The sequence below is a fragment of the Hypanus sabinus genome, chromosome 16, assembly GCF_030144855.1.
Source record: "Hypanus sabinus isolate sHypSab1 chromosome 16, sHypSab1.hap1, whole genome shotgun sequence".
Lineage (NCBI taxonomy): Eukaryota > Metazoa > Chordata > Chondrichthyes > Myliobatiformes > Dasyatidae > Hypanus > Hypanus sabinus.
In genome coordinates, this window is record NC_082721.1 from 56,382,812 (window position 1) to 56,397,810 (window position 14,999).

Below are 14,999 nucleotides of genomic sequence, written 5' to 3' on the forward strand. Positions count from 1 at the left end.
CTAAGGGTCTGAGTTTGTGTCTGTGACTGGCTCTTCTCTCTCCTGATCTGCAGAGGTTTGCAGTGTCTTCCTTTTGGTTTACATCACACCAAGACTTATCAACCAAAATCCAAACACACACAAAATGCTGCTGGAACACAGCAGGCCAGGCAGCATCTATAAGGAGAAGCACTGTCGACGTTTCAGGCCCTTCGTCATGACTAACTGAAGAGACAAATACTAACAGATTTGAAAGTAGTGGGGGGAGGGGGAAATGCGAAATGATAGGAGAAGACCGGAGAAGGTGGGATGAAGCTAAGAGCTGGAAAGGTGATTGGTGAAAGTGATACAGAGCTGGAGAAGGGAAAGGATCATGGTGTGGGAGGCCTCTGGAGAAAGAAAGGTGGGGGGAGCACCAGAGGGAGATGGAGAACAGGCAGAGTGATGGGCAGAGAGAGAGAAAAAAACAAACAACTAAATATGTCAGGGATGGGGCAAGAAGGGGAGGAGGGGCATTAACAGAAGTTACAGAAGTTAATGTTCATGCCATCAGGTTGGAGGCTACCCAGCCGGTATATAAGGTGTTGTTCCTCCAACCTAAGTGTGGCTTCATCTTGATAGTAGAGGAGGCCATGGATAGACATATCAGAATGGGAATAGGACGTGGAATTAAAATGTGTGGCCACTGGGAGATCCTGCTTTCTCTGGTGGACTGAGCGTAGGTGTTCAGCGAAACAGTTTCCCAGTCCCAGTCAGACAGTGGTCCTGATGAAGGGTCTCAGCCCGAAATGTCGACAGTGCTTCTCCCTATAGATGCTGCCTGGCCTGCTGTGTTCCACCAGCATTTTGTGTGTGTTGTTTGAATTTCCAGCATCTGCAGATTTCCTCATGTTCACCCAAAATCTACAGCTTTTACCTCTCCTTCATTTCTTTTCTCCTTCTCCCCTCTCCCTCCTCCTCCCCCTCTCCCTCCTCTCTCCCTCCCATCCTCTCTCCTTTTCCCCCTCTCTCCCTCTCCCTTTCTTTCCTGGAATCACCAGGACAATCCTTTTTTTTTCATAAATTTTTTTATTAGTTTTTCAAAACATTTTACAAATTAAAAACCCCAAATCCCAAAGAGGAACATTAAAACAGTGCAAAATTAAGCATACAATTACAATATGCTACAAAGGAAGAGAATTTAGCAAAAAAAAGCACCTGAATTAAAGACAAGTAAGCTTAGTGTCCTCCCCAAGCCCCACAACACAAGGAAAAAAAACAGCAACTCCAGATCAACCACAACACAATATAGAGAGTATAAGTCAGGACAGCCAAACTCCCAGACTGTGAGTACACTCAGCAACAGAGGGTAATAATGCCTTCTACCAGAAAAAAAAAGGAGCTGAAAGCAAGGGACCGAAAAGAAAAAAAAAACCCTAGTCAAGAGGAAGGTTATGAAAGTACTCAATAAAAGGTCCCCAGACCTTATGGAACTTTAGATCCGAATTGAGAACTGAATAATGAATTTTTTCGAGGTCCAAACAGGCCATGATGTCATTAAGCCATTGAGCATGAGTGGGCGGGGCAACATCTCTCCATCTGAGGAGGATCAAGCGTCTAGCCAGAAGAGAGGCAAAGGATAATATTCGGCATTTGGTCGGACCCAGACATAAATCTGTCTCGCCCCAAAAACCGAACAGAGCAATTAAGGGGTTTGGTTCTAGGTGCTGATTCAGAATACACGATAACGTAGTGAAGACATCTTTCCAGAATTTCTCCAAGCTAGGACAGAACCAGTACATATGGATGAGAGAGGCCACGCCCCTCTTGCATTTATCACAGAGCGGACTAACGCTAGGGTAGAATCGAGATAGTTTAGATTTAGACAAATGGGCTCTATGAACAATCTTAAACTGTAAAAGGCAGTGGCGAGCACAAAGAGAGGTTGAGTTAACCGATTTGAGAACTGAATCCCAGCTCTCCTCAGATAAGGAGATATTTAAATCCTGCTCCCAGGCCATTTTGATTTTATCCATGGAGGCCCGTCGTAAAGCTGCTAGTTTGTCTCGGATGATTGATATTAAGCCTTTACCTAGTGGATTCATGGAAAGAAATAGGTCCATAGCATTTTTCGCAGGCATTTCAGGAAAGTTAGGAATTAAAGGAGCAATAAAGTGTCGGATTTGGAGATATCTGAAAAAATGAGCATTGGGCAGATTGAACTTAACAGAGAACTGCTGAAAAGAAGCGAAGCGATTATCAATGAAAAGATCTTCAAAATGTCTAATGCCCTTCCTATACCAAGCCTGGAATGCTGAATCGTATGTAGTAGGTAAAAAAAGGTGATTATGAGCAATAGGGCTGGAAACAGAAAACCCCTGGAAACCATAGCATTTCCTGATCTGAGCCCATATACGCAAAGCGTGTCTAACAAGAGGATTAGCTATTGATCTGGGCAGACTACTAGGGAGTGCAGAGCCAAGAAGCGCAGAGATAAATAATTCTTTAGTGGAGCTCAGCTCCATCGCCACCCAGTTAGGGCACTCGGGTTGGCCATGGAAGAAAGACCAGAAGGTAGCACAACGTATGTTAGCTGCCCAATAATATAAACGAAAGTTAGGTAAAGCCATGCTACCCTCTTTTTTAGATTTTTGGAGATGGATTTTATTAATTCTAGCGCACTTATTCTGCCACAGATATGACAAAATAATAGAGTCTAAGGAATCAAAAAAGATTTAGGAATAAAAATTGGGATAGATTGAAATAGTTATAAAAATTTGGGGAGAACATACATTTTAACAACATTAATATGACCTACCAAAGACATAGATAGAGGTGACCATTGTACCAGACTCTGTTTTATAGCATATGAAAGATTGGCAAAGTTTTCAAGAAAGAGATCTTTGAACTTCCTTGTGACTGTAATTCCAAGATAAGTAAATTGATTATGGACTACTTTAAAAGGGAGATCATGAAATGTTAGTTCTTGTGCTTCTTTATTAATTGGGAGAAGTTCACTCTTATGTAAATTAAGTTTATAGCCAGAGATCTGGCTAAACTGGTCAAGAAGTGAAAACATTAGAGGTAAGGATGTAGACGGATTTGAGAGAAAGAGTAATAAGTCATCAGCATAGAGAGAAACTTTATGCTCAACACCCCCTCTCCAAATCCCAGTCAATTCAGGGCAGTTTTGAAATGCTATCGCCAGAGGTTCCATAGCCAAATCAAAGAGAAAGGGACTTAAAGGGAAAGGGACCCTGGTGGGTGCCACGTTTGAGATTAAATACTTGGGATTTCTGAAAATTGGTTAAAACAGAGGCAGTAGGACACAGGTACAGCAATTGGATCCAAGAGATGAAACTTTGGCCAAGGTCAAATTTTTCTAAAACTGCAAAACGGTAGTTCCACTCTATACGATCAAATGCTTTCTCCGCATCGAGGGAAATAACACATTCAGGAATCCCAGTTGGAGGTGAGTATATTAAATAAACGCCGAATGTTAAAAAAAGGGAAACGGTTTTTAATAAAGCCTGTTTGGTCATCAGAGATAATGGAGGGGAATGACAGTTTCTAATCTATGAGCCAAAACTTTAGCTAAGATCTTTACATCAACATTGAGCAGAGAGATCGGCCTATATAAGGAACACTCTGTTGGGTCTTTGCCCTTTTTTAAAAGAAGAATAATAGATGCCTCACTGAAAGAGGGTGGCAATTTGCCGTAATTCAGTCAGATAATACTGAAAGTAACTGAGGAGAAAGAAGAGAAGAGAATGATTTATAAAATTCTACAGGGAACCCATCAGGTCCAGGAGATTTCACCAGGACAATCCTGACCTCAATCTATCATAGAGATTTCCTCTCCTATTCGTCCCACCCACATCTTCTCTGCTACCCAGTGCTGGTACCTGGCAAAGAGTCCGGGCCCAAAACATCGACTGTACTATTTTCCATAGATGCTGTCTGGCCTGCTGAGCTCCTCCAGCATTTTGTGTGTGCTGCCTAGTACCTGACCAGTTCATTCAGACTGACTGACCTGACTGAGCGCTTACTGTAACAGGAGTAAGTGGCCAGTTGTGTTTATGTACTTTTCATGAAGTCACTGAGCCTAGAGACAGCCCTTCAACCCACCATGTCCGTGCTGACCATTGAACCTACCTATACCAGTCCCAGGTACCACATTGGCCAATAGCATTGGCAATCCTTCAGTTGATCGGTGGGGAGGGTGTTGGCGTACTGATGCCTCCCTTTTGTGTTACAGATTACAATGAGTGTTACACCGTTAAAGCAATCTGCAGCACGAATGCCACCTGCTACAACACGATGGGAAGTTTCTATTGTCTCTGCCATGCTGGCTTTGCTCACGCTTCGGGTGAGACAAAGCTTACTGGTTACAGCGCCAGGTGTGAAGGTAAGGACAGAGGAGGTCCCTGGTAGCCCACCCTCCCCATGGTGACCCAACTTTTTTCCCCTGTGACCTACGCAGCCCCTGACCCACCCCCACCGATCAACTCCTTTAATCATCTTAAAAACCTCAGCATGCCCCCTTCCCTTCACCTCTCCAGGGAGAACAACTCCAGTCTACAATCCTGGTCCACGCAGTATGCCCACTTCATATCACTCATTCTGCACCACCATTCACAGAACATACTTTACCCTACACACCCCCAATCAGATTTATGAATCCTTGAACACTCTGAACTATGTTTACACAACCAATACCATTCACATTACTCAGAGTTTTAGAGCTTTGGATACTTTACCTATATTTAACTAACTGTGGTAGTGATGTGCTCCAATAACATCCATGCCAAGAATTGTCAGTAATTGCAACTACAAACAAACTTGGTGCTGACTGCAGGCACCAATGATTCTTCTGTGGCTGTGGAAGGTGAAGCAGGCATCCAGTGATGATCCCAAGGCAGTGACAGTGTCTCCTTCTTACTGCAGATATCAATGAGTGTTTGCAGCAACCCTGTGGCCCCCAGGAAGTCTGCCACAACACCAAAGGAAGCTTCTTCTGTTCTCGCACAACACGGCATGTGACCAGCAGACTCATAACCACTCTCAGTAAGAAAAGACAATCACATTGTTCAATTCTAATTGATCAAAATGGAAAAATAATGCACTTGTGTAAAAATGGAGGATTAATACAGCAGTAATGTAGCAGCCGCAGTCATACAGAGTAGGAGGAGACTTGAAGTGAACTATAGCTCCCTCAGAGAGGTTACAACAAGAAATCTTGTAGGGGTCTATCTTCTTGGAAGAAGAAACAAAAACCTTCAGGAACAATTAGCTGACCAAGGTACCACTGTAGGTGAGGCAGTAAATGAGGCCAAAGACTGGGAAATGCTGAGATGACTGCATCCTTCCCAGACCTTTGTGTGGGAAGTCTGTGGAGAGCTGTCCAGAATGACTCTGGCAGGTAGCAGGGCAAGGAATGAGACCTGAGTATTTACAAAAGGAGGGAAAGAACCACATTAGTCATTGGGAAGATGCTGGAATCTACAATTAGGGGACAGGCAGATAATGGGAAAATAATAATGACTGAAAAGGGAGAATATAGATCTACTGAGGAAGCCATGTGGATGTATGGAGTGGAGAAGTGCTCAGGGACCAGGGAAGAAAGAGGAGGAGATGGAACTGGGGAAGACACTAGCATAGACAGAGTTGATCAATGTTCTCAAAGTTCTAAATGTTGCGCTAATGCAATATTGTTCAATGCTGCCAGGAGAGGGAAAGGGAACAGGCACCCATACAGAGCACCCATGTGGCTGTTCCTTCAATAATAGATATATTGCTTATTGGAAGGGATGACCTACTATGGAAAGCTGCAGTGACTGAGTCTCTGGAACTGTGTCTGGCTCTGTGGCTTAGAAGGGAAGTGGGGAGAAGAGTGCAGAAGCAATAGGGGATTCTATAGTTCAACGTTCAAAATGCATTTATTATTAAAGTAAGTATGCTATATACAACCTTGAGATGTGTCTTCTTGCAGGTAGCCACAAAACAAAGAAACACAATAGAACCCATTTTTAAAATAATACACAACAAAGATCTTCAAACACTCAATGTGCAAAAAAAAGAACAAAGTGTGCAAACAATAAAAAAGTAAATGAGTATCACACAGAACATTAACTGCAGAGTCCCCAAAAAGGAGTTCACAATCTCAGAGGCAAGTGAAGCCAGTCCGGGAGCCCAGTGGCTACAAGTCATAACCACAGGGACAGTTCAGCGCCGAGGCAGCTGCCAATGGTTGCAGGCTGCAGAATCAATTCAGCACTGAAGCAAGTAAATGTTGCAGAGTAGTGAGATGAACACTTGTTCATCCTCAGCCTTGATGTATTGATCAAATCACACAAATAGTAAACGAAAACACACGAAACATGAACTGCAGAATCCCTAAGAGTGAGACCACAGTTCCGGAACCCGTTCAGCGATGAGGCGAGTGAAGCCCGTCCAGGAGCCCAATAGCAGCTGCTCCCGAACCTGGCAACCTGAGAACAAGATTCCTGCATCTCTCACCCAACAGTAGTAGTGAGAAAAGAGGGTGACCAGTCAAATGCATGCAGATGTCACTGGGCACCTGTTTGTTTTCCTTTCCTGTGCTTAACGATTTTAACCTTGCTCGACGCTTTAATTGGCACAGAGTAATGGAGTTGACTATGGGGTTTGTCTTCTGCCACCAGGCCTTTACACAGTGTCCACACCCAGTGATAGAAATCCCAGCTATACCTGCACTCTCGAGAATTGAATCTGTCAAATTCCCCAGGAAATCACAAAAGCGCCAGATTGTTTAGTCAGTTCAAAACATCCTTAAGAGGGAAATTACAGGCTTTAGACTGCAGCGATCACAGAGTGATAGGGCTGAGGATGGGGCAGTTGATACACCAGTAGATAAATTGTGTAGTGGGACTGTGAACTAGGTCAGACAGATGATTGGGCAAAATTGCAGTCACTGGGATGAGGTAAAGTGTAACATGGGGGCAAAATCAAAAAGCGTGATGAAAACAGGAGTTAAAGTGTTATACTTGAATGCTTGCACTATACAGAATAAGATAGACGACCTTGTAGTGTAGTTAGAAATTGGCAGATATGACGTGTGTGCATCGCTGAGCCATGGCTGAAAGTTCATTGTTGGAAACTTAACATCCAGTGATACATATTATATTGAAAGGACCGATAGGTAGGCTGAGGTAGTGGAGTGGATCTGTTGGTTAAAAAAAAATCAAATCCTTAGAAAGAAGTGACACAGAATCAGAAGATATAGAATCTTTGTGGGTAGAACTAAAAATCTGCAAGGGTTAAAAGACTCTGTGGGAGTGATATACAGGCTGTTAAACAGTGGCCAGGAGGTAGGTGAAAATTACAATGGGAGATAGAAAAAGCTTGTTAAAAGGGCAATGTGACAATAGTCACTGGGGGATTTAAACATGCAGGTAGATTGGAAAAAAACAGTTTGGTGCTGGATCATAAGAGAAAGAATTTGGAAAATGCCTATTAGGTGGCTTTTTTAGACCAGCTTGTGGTTGAGCCCACGAGGGAAAAGGTAATTCTGGATTTGGTGTTATGCAATGAATGAGAGATTATGGAGATCAAGGTAAAGGAACCCTTAGGAACCAGTGATCATAATATGGTATAATTCACCCTGCTGGTTGAGAGAGAGAAGCTAAAGTCAGATGTATCAGTATTACAATGGAGTAAAGAAATTACAGAGGCATTGGACAGAAGCTAGCCAAAACTGATTTGAAGGAGGCACAGCCGGGATGATGGCAGGTCAGCAATGGCTGGAGTTTCTGGAAGCAATTCAGAAGGTACTGGATACATACATCCCAAAGAAGTGTTCTAAAGGGAGGATAACACATTCATAGCTGACAAGGGAAGTCAAAGACAGTATAAAGGCAAAAGAGAGGGCATATAATAGAGCAAAAATTAGTGGGACGTTAGAGGATTGGAAAGCTTTTAAAACCCAACAGAAGGTAACTAAAAAAGTCATAATGAGAGAAAAGATGAAAAATGAAGGTAATCTAGGCAATAATATAAAAGAGGATACCAAACGTTTTCTCAATATATAAAGAGTAAAAGAAAGGCATAGACTATTTTCTAAATGGGGAGAAAATTCTAAAATCAGAGGTGCAAAGGGAATTAGGAGTCCTTGTGCAGGATTCCCTAAGCATTAACTTGCAGGTTGAAACAGTGGTGACGAAAGCAAATGCAACATTCGTAATCATTTCAAGAGAACTAGAATGTAAATACAAGGAATAATGCTGAGACTTTATGATTTTATTTTATTTTATTTAGAGATACAATGCACACTAGACCCAAATAAGACATTGGTCAGACTGCAACTGGAGTACTATGAGCAGTGAATCTGCAGATGCTGGAAATAAATAAAAACACAAAATGCTGGCAGAACTCAGCAGGCCAGACAGCATCTGTGGGAGGAGGTAGTGACGACTTTTCGGGCCGAAGCCCTTCATCAGGAGTGAAGTAACATGGGATGGTCGAGGGGGGATAAGAAGTGTGGTGAGGCATGAAGTAGAGAGCTGGGAAGTGATAGACGGAAGGGAAATGGGCTGGGGTAAGGTGGAGAATTATGGGAAATAAAAGAGAAAGAAAGGTAGGGCTGGGGGGGGGAGATTATAGTGAGGGGGGAAAAGAAAGAGAACCAGACTAAAATTATAGATAGAGATGGGGTGGGGGGGGCAGGGGTATCGACAGAGGTCTGTGAGTTGAATGTTCATGCCGGCAGGTAGGAGGCTACCTAGGCGGGAAATAAGGTATTGCTCCATCAACCTGCATATGGAGCAATACCTTATCTCCCGCCTAGGTAGCCTCCTACCTGTTCGCATGAACATTCAACTCACAGACCTCCATTGATACCCCATCCCCATCTATAATTTTAGTCTGGTTCTCTTTCTCTCTCTTTTCCCCCCTCACTATAATCTCCCCCCAGCCCTACCTTTCTTTCTCTTTTATTTCCCATAATTCTCCACCTTCCCCCAGCCCTTTTCCCTCCAGCCTATCACTTCTCAGCTCTCTACTTCATCCCTCCCCCCATTTCTTATCCCCCCTCGACCATCCCATGTTACTTCACTCCTGACGAAGGGTTTTGGCCCGAAACGTCGTCACTACCTCCTCCCATAGATGCTGTCTGGCCTGCTGTGTTCTGCCAACATTTTGTGTTTTTACTATGAGCAATTTTGGGTGCTTTATCTCTGAAAATATGTACTGGCATTGGAGAGAAGCCAGAGGAGATTCACAAGTGATTCCAGGAATGAAAGGGTTAACGTACAAGGAGCATTTGATGGCTTTGGAGTTTAGAAGAATATGGGGGAATCTCATTGAAACCTATTGAATATTGAAAGCCCAAGACAGAGTGGATGTGATGAGAATGTTTCCTATAGTGGGGAAGTCTAGGACCAGAGGGCACAGCCCCAGATTAGAGAGACATCCATTTAGAACAGAGATGAAAAGGGTTTTTTTGCTAGGGGGTGGTGAATGTGTGCAATTCATTGCTACACATGGCTGTGGAGGCCAAGTTATTTGGTATATTTAAAGCAGAGGTTGATAGGTTTTTGATAAATAAGGGTGTCAAAGGTTACAGGCAGAAGGCAGGGGAATGTGTTTGAGAGGGATAATAAGTCAGCCATGATGGAATGGTGGAGGAAATTCAATGGGCCAAATGTCCCAATTCTGCTCCTATGTCTTATAGTCTTATGGTTAATCTTCCACTGAAATATCATAACTGAAGTGACTCATTTCTAACTCACAGGCCCATTTCTGAATTGTTTGACTAACCTCCTGAAGAACCAATCCATCGTTGACAACTGTTTCACCAAGGAACAGCAGCAGGTATTTTCATGGTTATTCATGAGCCTTCCTCCTGATGGTGTGTTTCAATAGGTGACTGGATATCAGGCAGATAAAGCCTAGTGCAAAACTCCTCCCACCTTTCTAATCAATGCTAACATCCAGACCACAAGTCAACTGGTTTTTGAGAGCAACAGAGAAGGGAACTCTGTGGGAACCCTTGCCACATTAAAATAAACATTTATATGACACTCACCTTTAAGACAGAAAAACTTCCCAGGGTATCTATATAAGAGTATTACCAAATTCCAGGAATGGTCTCACAACTCCAGACACCTGGGCTCAATCCTGACCTCCTGCACTATCTGTGTGGTGTTTGCACATTCTCCCTGTGACCACATGGGCTTTCCCCAGGAACTCTAGCTTTCTCCCACATCTAAATAATATGCTGAGCAGTTAATTAGCCATCGCGAATTAACCCTTAATGTAGCTGAGTGGTGGGGGGGAGAGCAAAAGGAATCAAGAGGGCATTGGGGAAAGTCCCTTACTGAAAAAAAAATTGAGAGCACTCCAAAGGAGGGTCCAGAGCTAAGAAGATTGTCCTCTTAAGAGAGAGTTAATAGTTTCTGTATTTCTTAGGGCTCAGAAGAATGAGGGGAGACTTAATTCAAACATACAATACAAGCCCTTGAGAAAATCTGACAGGGTTTTGAACAAGGGATCACAGCTACAAACTAAGGTACTGAGAAATTTCTTCTGGCTGAGTGGCTGAATCTCTGGAATTTGCTGACCCTGAAGGTAATGAAAGCTGCATCATTGGAAATACTTAAAATGTAGGGTATGTCGCATCCAGAATTATTTCCAGGCAGTGGACAATTTCCTTCCACACCACTCTGATGTATTGGGAAATCGCATACTAGGCAATTTACAGTAGTGGCTTGCCATTGCCTTCTGCTGGGTGAGTTTTTTCTTAAGAGATCACCAGCTCTTAACAGGAGCCATTGGATTCGAACTTGGGACCTTGCCCCGAAGTCCAGTGCTGATGCCACTACACCACCAGCTGGGTTAATGCAGCTTAAAATGTAGTTGAGTTAATAATGGAATAGAAGTGTATCGGGAGCTGGCACAGGAGAGTGCTACAGATCGGTAAACAGTAAGACCATAAGACACAGGAGTAGAATCAGGCCATTTGGCCAATGAGTTTGTTCTGCCATTCCATTGTGGCTAATTTATTATACCTCTCAACCTCATTCTCCTGCCTTCTCTCTGTAACCTCGGATGTCCTCACTAACCAAGAACCTATCAACCTCCACTTTAAATATACCCAGTGACTTTGCCACACTACCCAGCAACCCCGATAGCCCCAATTTACCCTAACCAAATGGAATAATTTACAATGATCAATTAATCTACCCAGCACATCTTTGGACTGTGGGAGGAAACTGGAGGACCTGGGCAAAACCCACACATTCCACAGGATGGAACATGCTAACATGGAGAATAGCCATGGTCATATTAAGGGGCCATGTGTTTGTATTGAGAGAGATCAGAAGTGTGGTGCTGCAGGAACACAAGGGGAAATGGGTCTGATGAAATTGCTCTAATGGGGCTGGATGAATGCAATGTACCAAATGGCCTCCATCCGTGCTGTGATACATTTGGACTCAGTACACCAGATAACTTGCAGCTCCTTTCAACTCCCTAACTGGACCCCATGGTGCATGAGGCAATGATTTGCCAAGTTAGCCAAAGGTGTCAGTGTCAGGAATAGGAAAAGGAGGTCATTGGAAAAATCAGGAGGAAATTCTATCCTGAGGGAGTGACAGCAGAGCTCCAGGAGAGGTTGCACAGTAGAGATGGAAAGAGGACCTGAGGGTGTGGACAGCTGGGCTTTCAGGAAACAGGAACGAGGTCAAAGTGAGAATTAAGTCCACAGATAGGAGTCTTTAAAATGTGATACCACCATCTGTGAGAACCTATGCTTAAAAATTCTGGAACTGTTCACACAGTTATAGAGCCTGTTGGATTAGGATGTAGAATTGTATTTTTCTTGTAGTTTAACTTTCCTATACTTATTTGTATACTTTATATAGTTATATATACCTGTATGGTTTAGTAAAAGGTATGCAGTGAAAGCAGGGGAGTGGGGATGACTGGAAGAATTGGATCAGCCCATGATTGAATGGTGCAGCAGACTCAATGGGCCGAATGGCCTACTTCTGCTCCTATATCTTATGGTCTTATAGTAAATTTACCAGTAATTACAGCACAGTTGCTTTTGCATTTTTCTAGAAATGTCATAGTTTTCAGTAGAAGGAGTCGCACCACTTGAATCTGGCTATTTTAAAAGGTTAATTCTTATCATTGAAATTTTGTTAACTCTAGTTCAAGTATGAGACAACCATGACAACTTTTGCCTTTGTCTTTTCTTTGTTCTGTCAGCTCCTCTTTCTGCTCTTGCAACACTTAATAAAATTATTGTAAGCCATAAATGTTATGCCTCTTTCCTGACCTGAAGAAACTGTGGATCACAAAAGTATCAGAATCAATAAGCCTTACCGTAGGCAAGGTCATGGGATTGTTCACCTATACACAGGCTGGGCTGTAACTCCTAATCCAGAGGTCCCATACAGACACTACAGCCTGCTCACGTCTCTGGAAAAGATGGACATTTGACTCAAGATCGGGATTGACAACCTCTCCTGCCAATGGTCCACACAGTGGGATACAAACCTGTCAATGAAATGTTTGATAACAACATTCTTTCCCCTGTCCAGCAGGTTATAGCACATCAGTTCTGTTCTCTCATCAACTCCACTCTTACATTTGCGAAGAGGATGTGTGAACAAACCAACCAGGCCAACAAGACGCAAACAAGCCCTGTAACTTTAAAAGTAAGTTTCTGAAGCTCAATAACCTTAGCTCTGGGTAAAGGCAAAATACAAACGTATAAACCAGGGGGTACAAATGTAAACTCCTCAGCACAGGGTCAGTTTGGAACTTAGGTAAAATGTCTACCCTCAGAGTGGTGGGAATAAATGAAGGTAATCTGGCCAATAATATAAAAGGGGATATCAAAAGCTACTATCCATATGGAGCCCACCCTCGCCCACCCACATGAAGCAAAGGGCTGGGATACAGAGCAACACAAACACACAAATACTGGAGGAACTCAGCAGGTCAGGCAGCATCTATGGAGGGGAATGAGCAGTCAATGATTCAGATCAAGGCCTTTCATTAGGACAGGAAATGAATAAGCCAAAATAAGAAGGTGGGGACAGGGAAGAGGTACAATCTGGCAAGTGATAGGTAAGACTGGGTGAGAGGGAAAGTGAGTGGGTGGGGGAAGGAGATGAAGTAGGAAGCTGGGAGGGGATAGGTGGAAAAGATAAAAGCCTGAAGAAGGAATCTGACAGGAGAGGAGAGTGGACAATGGGAGAAAGGGAAGGAGGGGCACCAGAATGAGGAGATGGGCAGTTGAGGAGAAGAGAGGGTAACCAGAATGGGGAATGGAAAAAGAGAGAAGGAGAGAAGGGGAAATAATTATTGCAAGCTAGAGAAATCTTTGTTCATGCCATCAGATTGCAGTTGGAGAACTGTACAATAGAAAGTTTTGAGTTAGGGTGAGGAAGGATGGGTGGGGGTGACCTCTATAGACAAAGGGCTCTACATGTACACTCTGTATTAAATTCAGAGGAGATTGATTGGGGAAAGATGGAAAGGAATAACATTGTGGCAAAGGACAATGGATTATGAGATACTGGCAGTATGGAAGCTGGATATCTAATGCAGTTTAAACATCAAACCAGAGGATATAAGGCCAAAGGACAAATCCCAGGGGATCTCTGAACCACTCATGGGGCATCAAGATCATGAAGCTGTGAAGGGGGAAAGAATCTTGACTTAATCATTAAATGTCTCTCACACACAGGACGTCACATCATTTGGAAATAAATTCATTGCTGATGATTCTGGAGTGGAGCCAACCTCCGTCTTCCTGGATGCCATGGAGAGTTTTGCATTAGCTACTGCACTGACCTCACCTTCTGAAGATCTGAGACCTATTATCACTGCACACCTGGGTACAGTCTGCTCCCTGGGCACTGACACAGTGGTTCTAGGGTGAAACATGGGCTCACATCATTCTAAACATTTCTACTGTTTCATTATTTCTGGAACTTTTATCTCATCTGGTCAAAGTATCAGAACAAATAATTCCCCTGATAAAGGATCTCAACCCAAAACGTCGATTGTTTATTTCTTCCATGGATGCTGCCTGACCTGCTGAGTTCCTCCAGTTGTTCTGGATTTCCAGCATCTGCAAATTATCTTATGCTTACAAAAATTTCAACAGAACATTTAAAAGGCTCTGAGATAGGCACATCAACGCAGAGGATGGAGGGATATGGATCATGTGCAGGCAGAAGGGATTGGTTTAGTTAGACAGTTAATCACTAGTTTAATTGGTGGTTGCCCATCATGTCCGATGACGACAGGAAACCTATGCAGGAGAGTTCTTAAAGTGGAGAAGCTGATGCTCTGGGGCAGCTCCACTCTCTCAACCTCAGGTCCAAGGGTCACAAACTGTGCTCTTCCCTTTGTGCCTTGTCATGCTCTTTGCTCTGCACAGAGTGTTGCAGTACTGCCTTCCTGGCCGTTGGATCTCACTGTAGATCTTATCCGCTCCGTGCACTGGAGCTGACCTCACATACTAGGATAGGCATGTTCCTATCTCACCGGCATACAAGACCACCAGCTACCCTCACCTAGTTTAACCTGTTGGTTGAAGTGCTGTATCAGGAATGTGACCACTGTTGCATCCAAAACAGCTACTTTGAGCTGGCTTTGAGTCCCCACTGGGCATAAGTGAGTGCCCAGTACTGACTAAAGGTGAGTGAGCTGCCCCAGAATGGATATAACAGCCCCTTCACCAGCTGTGCTACCCATTCCTGGACACCCCATACATGCTAGTATAATTAGCTCAGCACAAGATTATGGGCTGGAAGACCTCTTCCTGTGCTGTACTCTTCTATGTTCTATGTACACCCTGATCAAGTCTCTCATCATCATGAACTATCCCAAGGTTAACAAAGACTCCAGTGTCACTTCCATCTGCTGTCATCATCAATGTTGATCCAATTTGCTAAATTCCCCTCAGCTAATCACTGACCTCTTATTCCAAAACTATTTTTGGAATATACTAAGTGGCCACTTTATTTAATACACCTGTACTC

General features: G+C 43.4%; 1 protein-coding gene across 1 annotated transcript in view; it reads left to right on the forward strand.

Annotated features, from left to right (window-relative positions):
- The window catches only part of LOC132405905 (adhesion G protein-coupled receptor E3-like), a 60,373-nt gene that overhangs the window by 15,824 nt on the left and 29,550 nt on the right, over positions 1-14,999 (forward strand). The window contains exons 4-8 of the mRNA XM_059990883.1: positions 4,217-4,366; positions 4,906-5,025; positions 9,728-9,807; positions 12,543-12,659; positions 13,697-13,847. Coding sequence (XP_059846866.1) covers positions 4,217-4,366; positions 4,906-5,025; positions 9,728-9,807; positions 12,543-12,659; positions 13,697-13,847 — 618 coding nt within the window. The remainder of the gene's footprint in view (positions 1-4,216; positions 4,367-4,905; positions 5,026-9,727; positions 9,808-12,542; positions 12,660-13,696; positions 13,848-14,999) is intronic.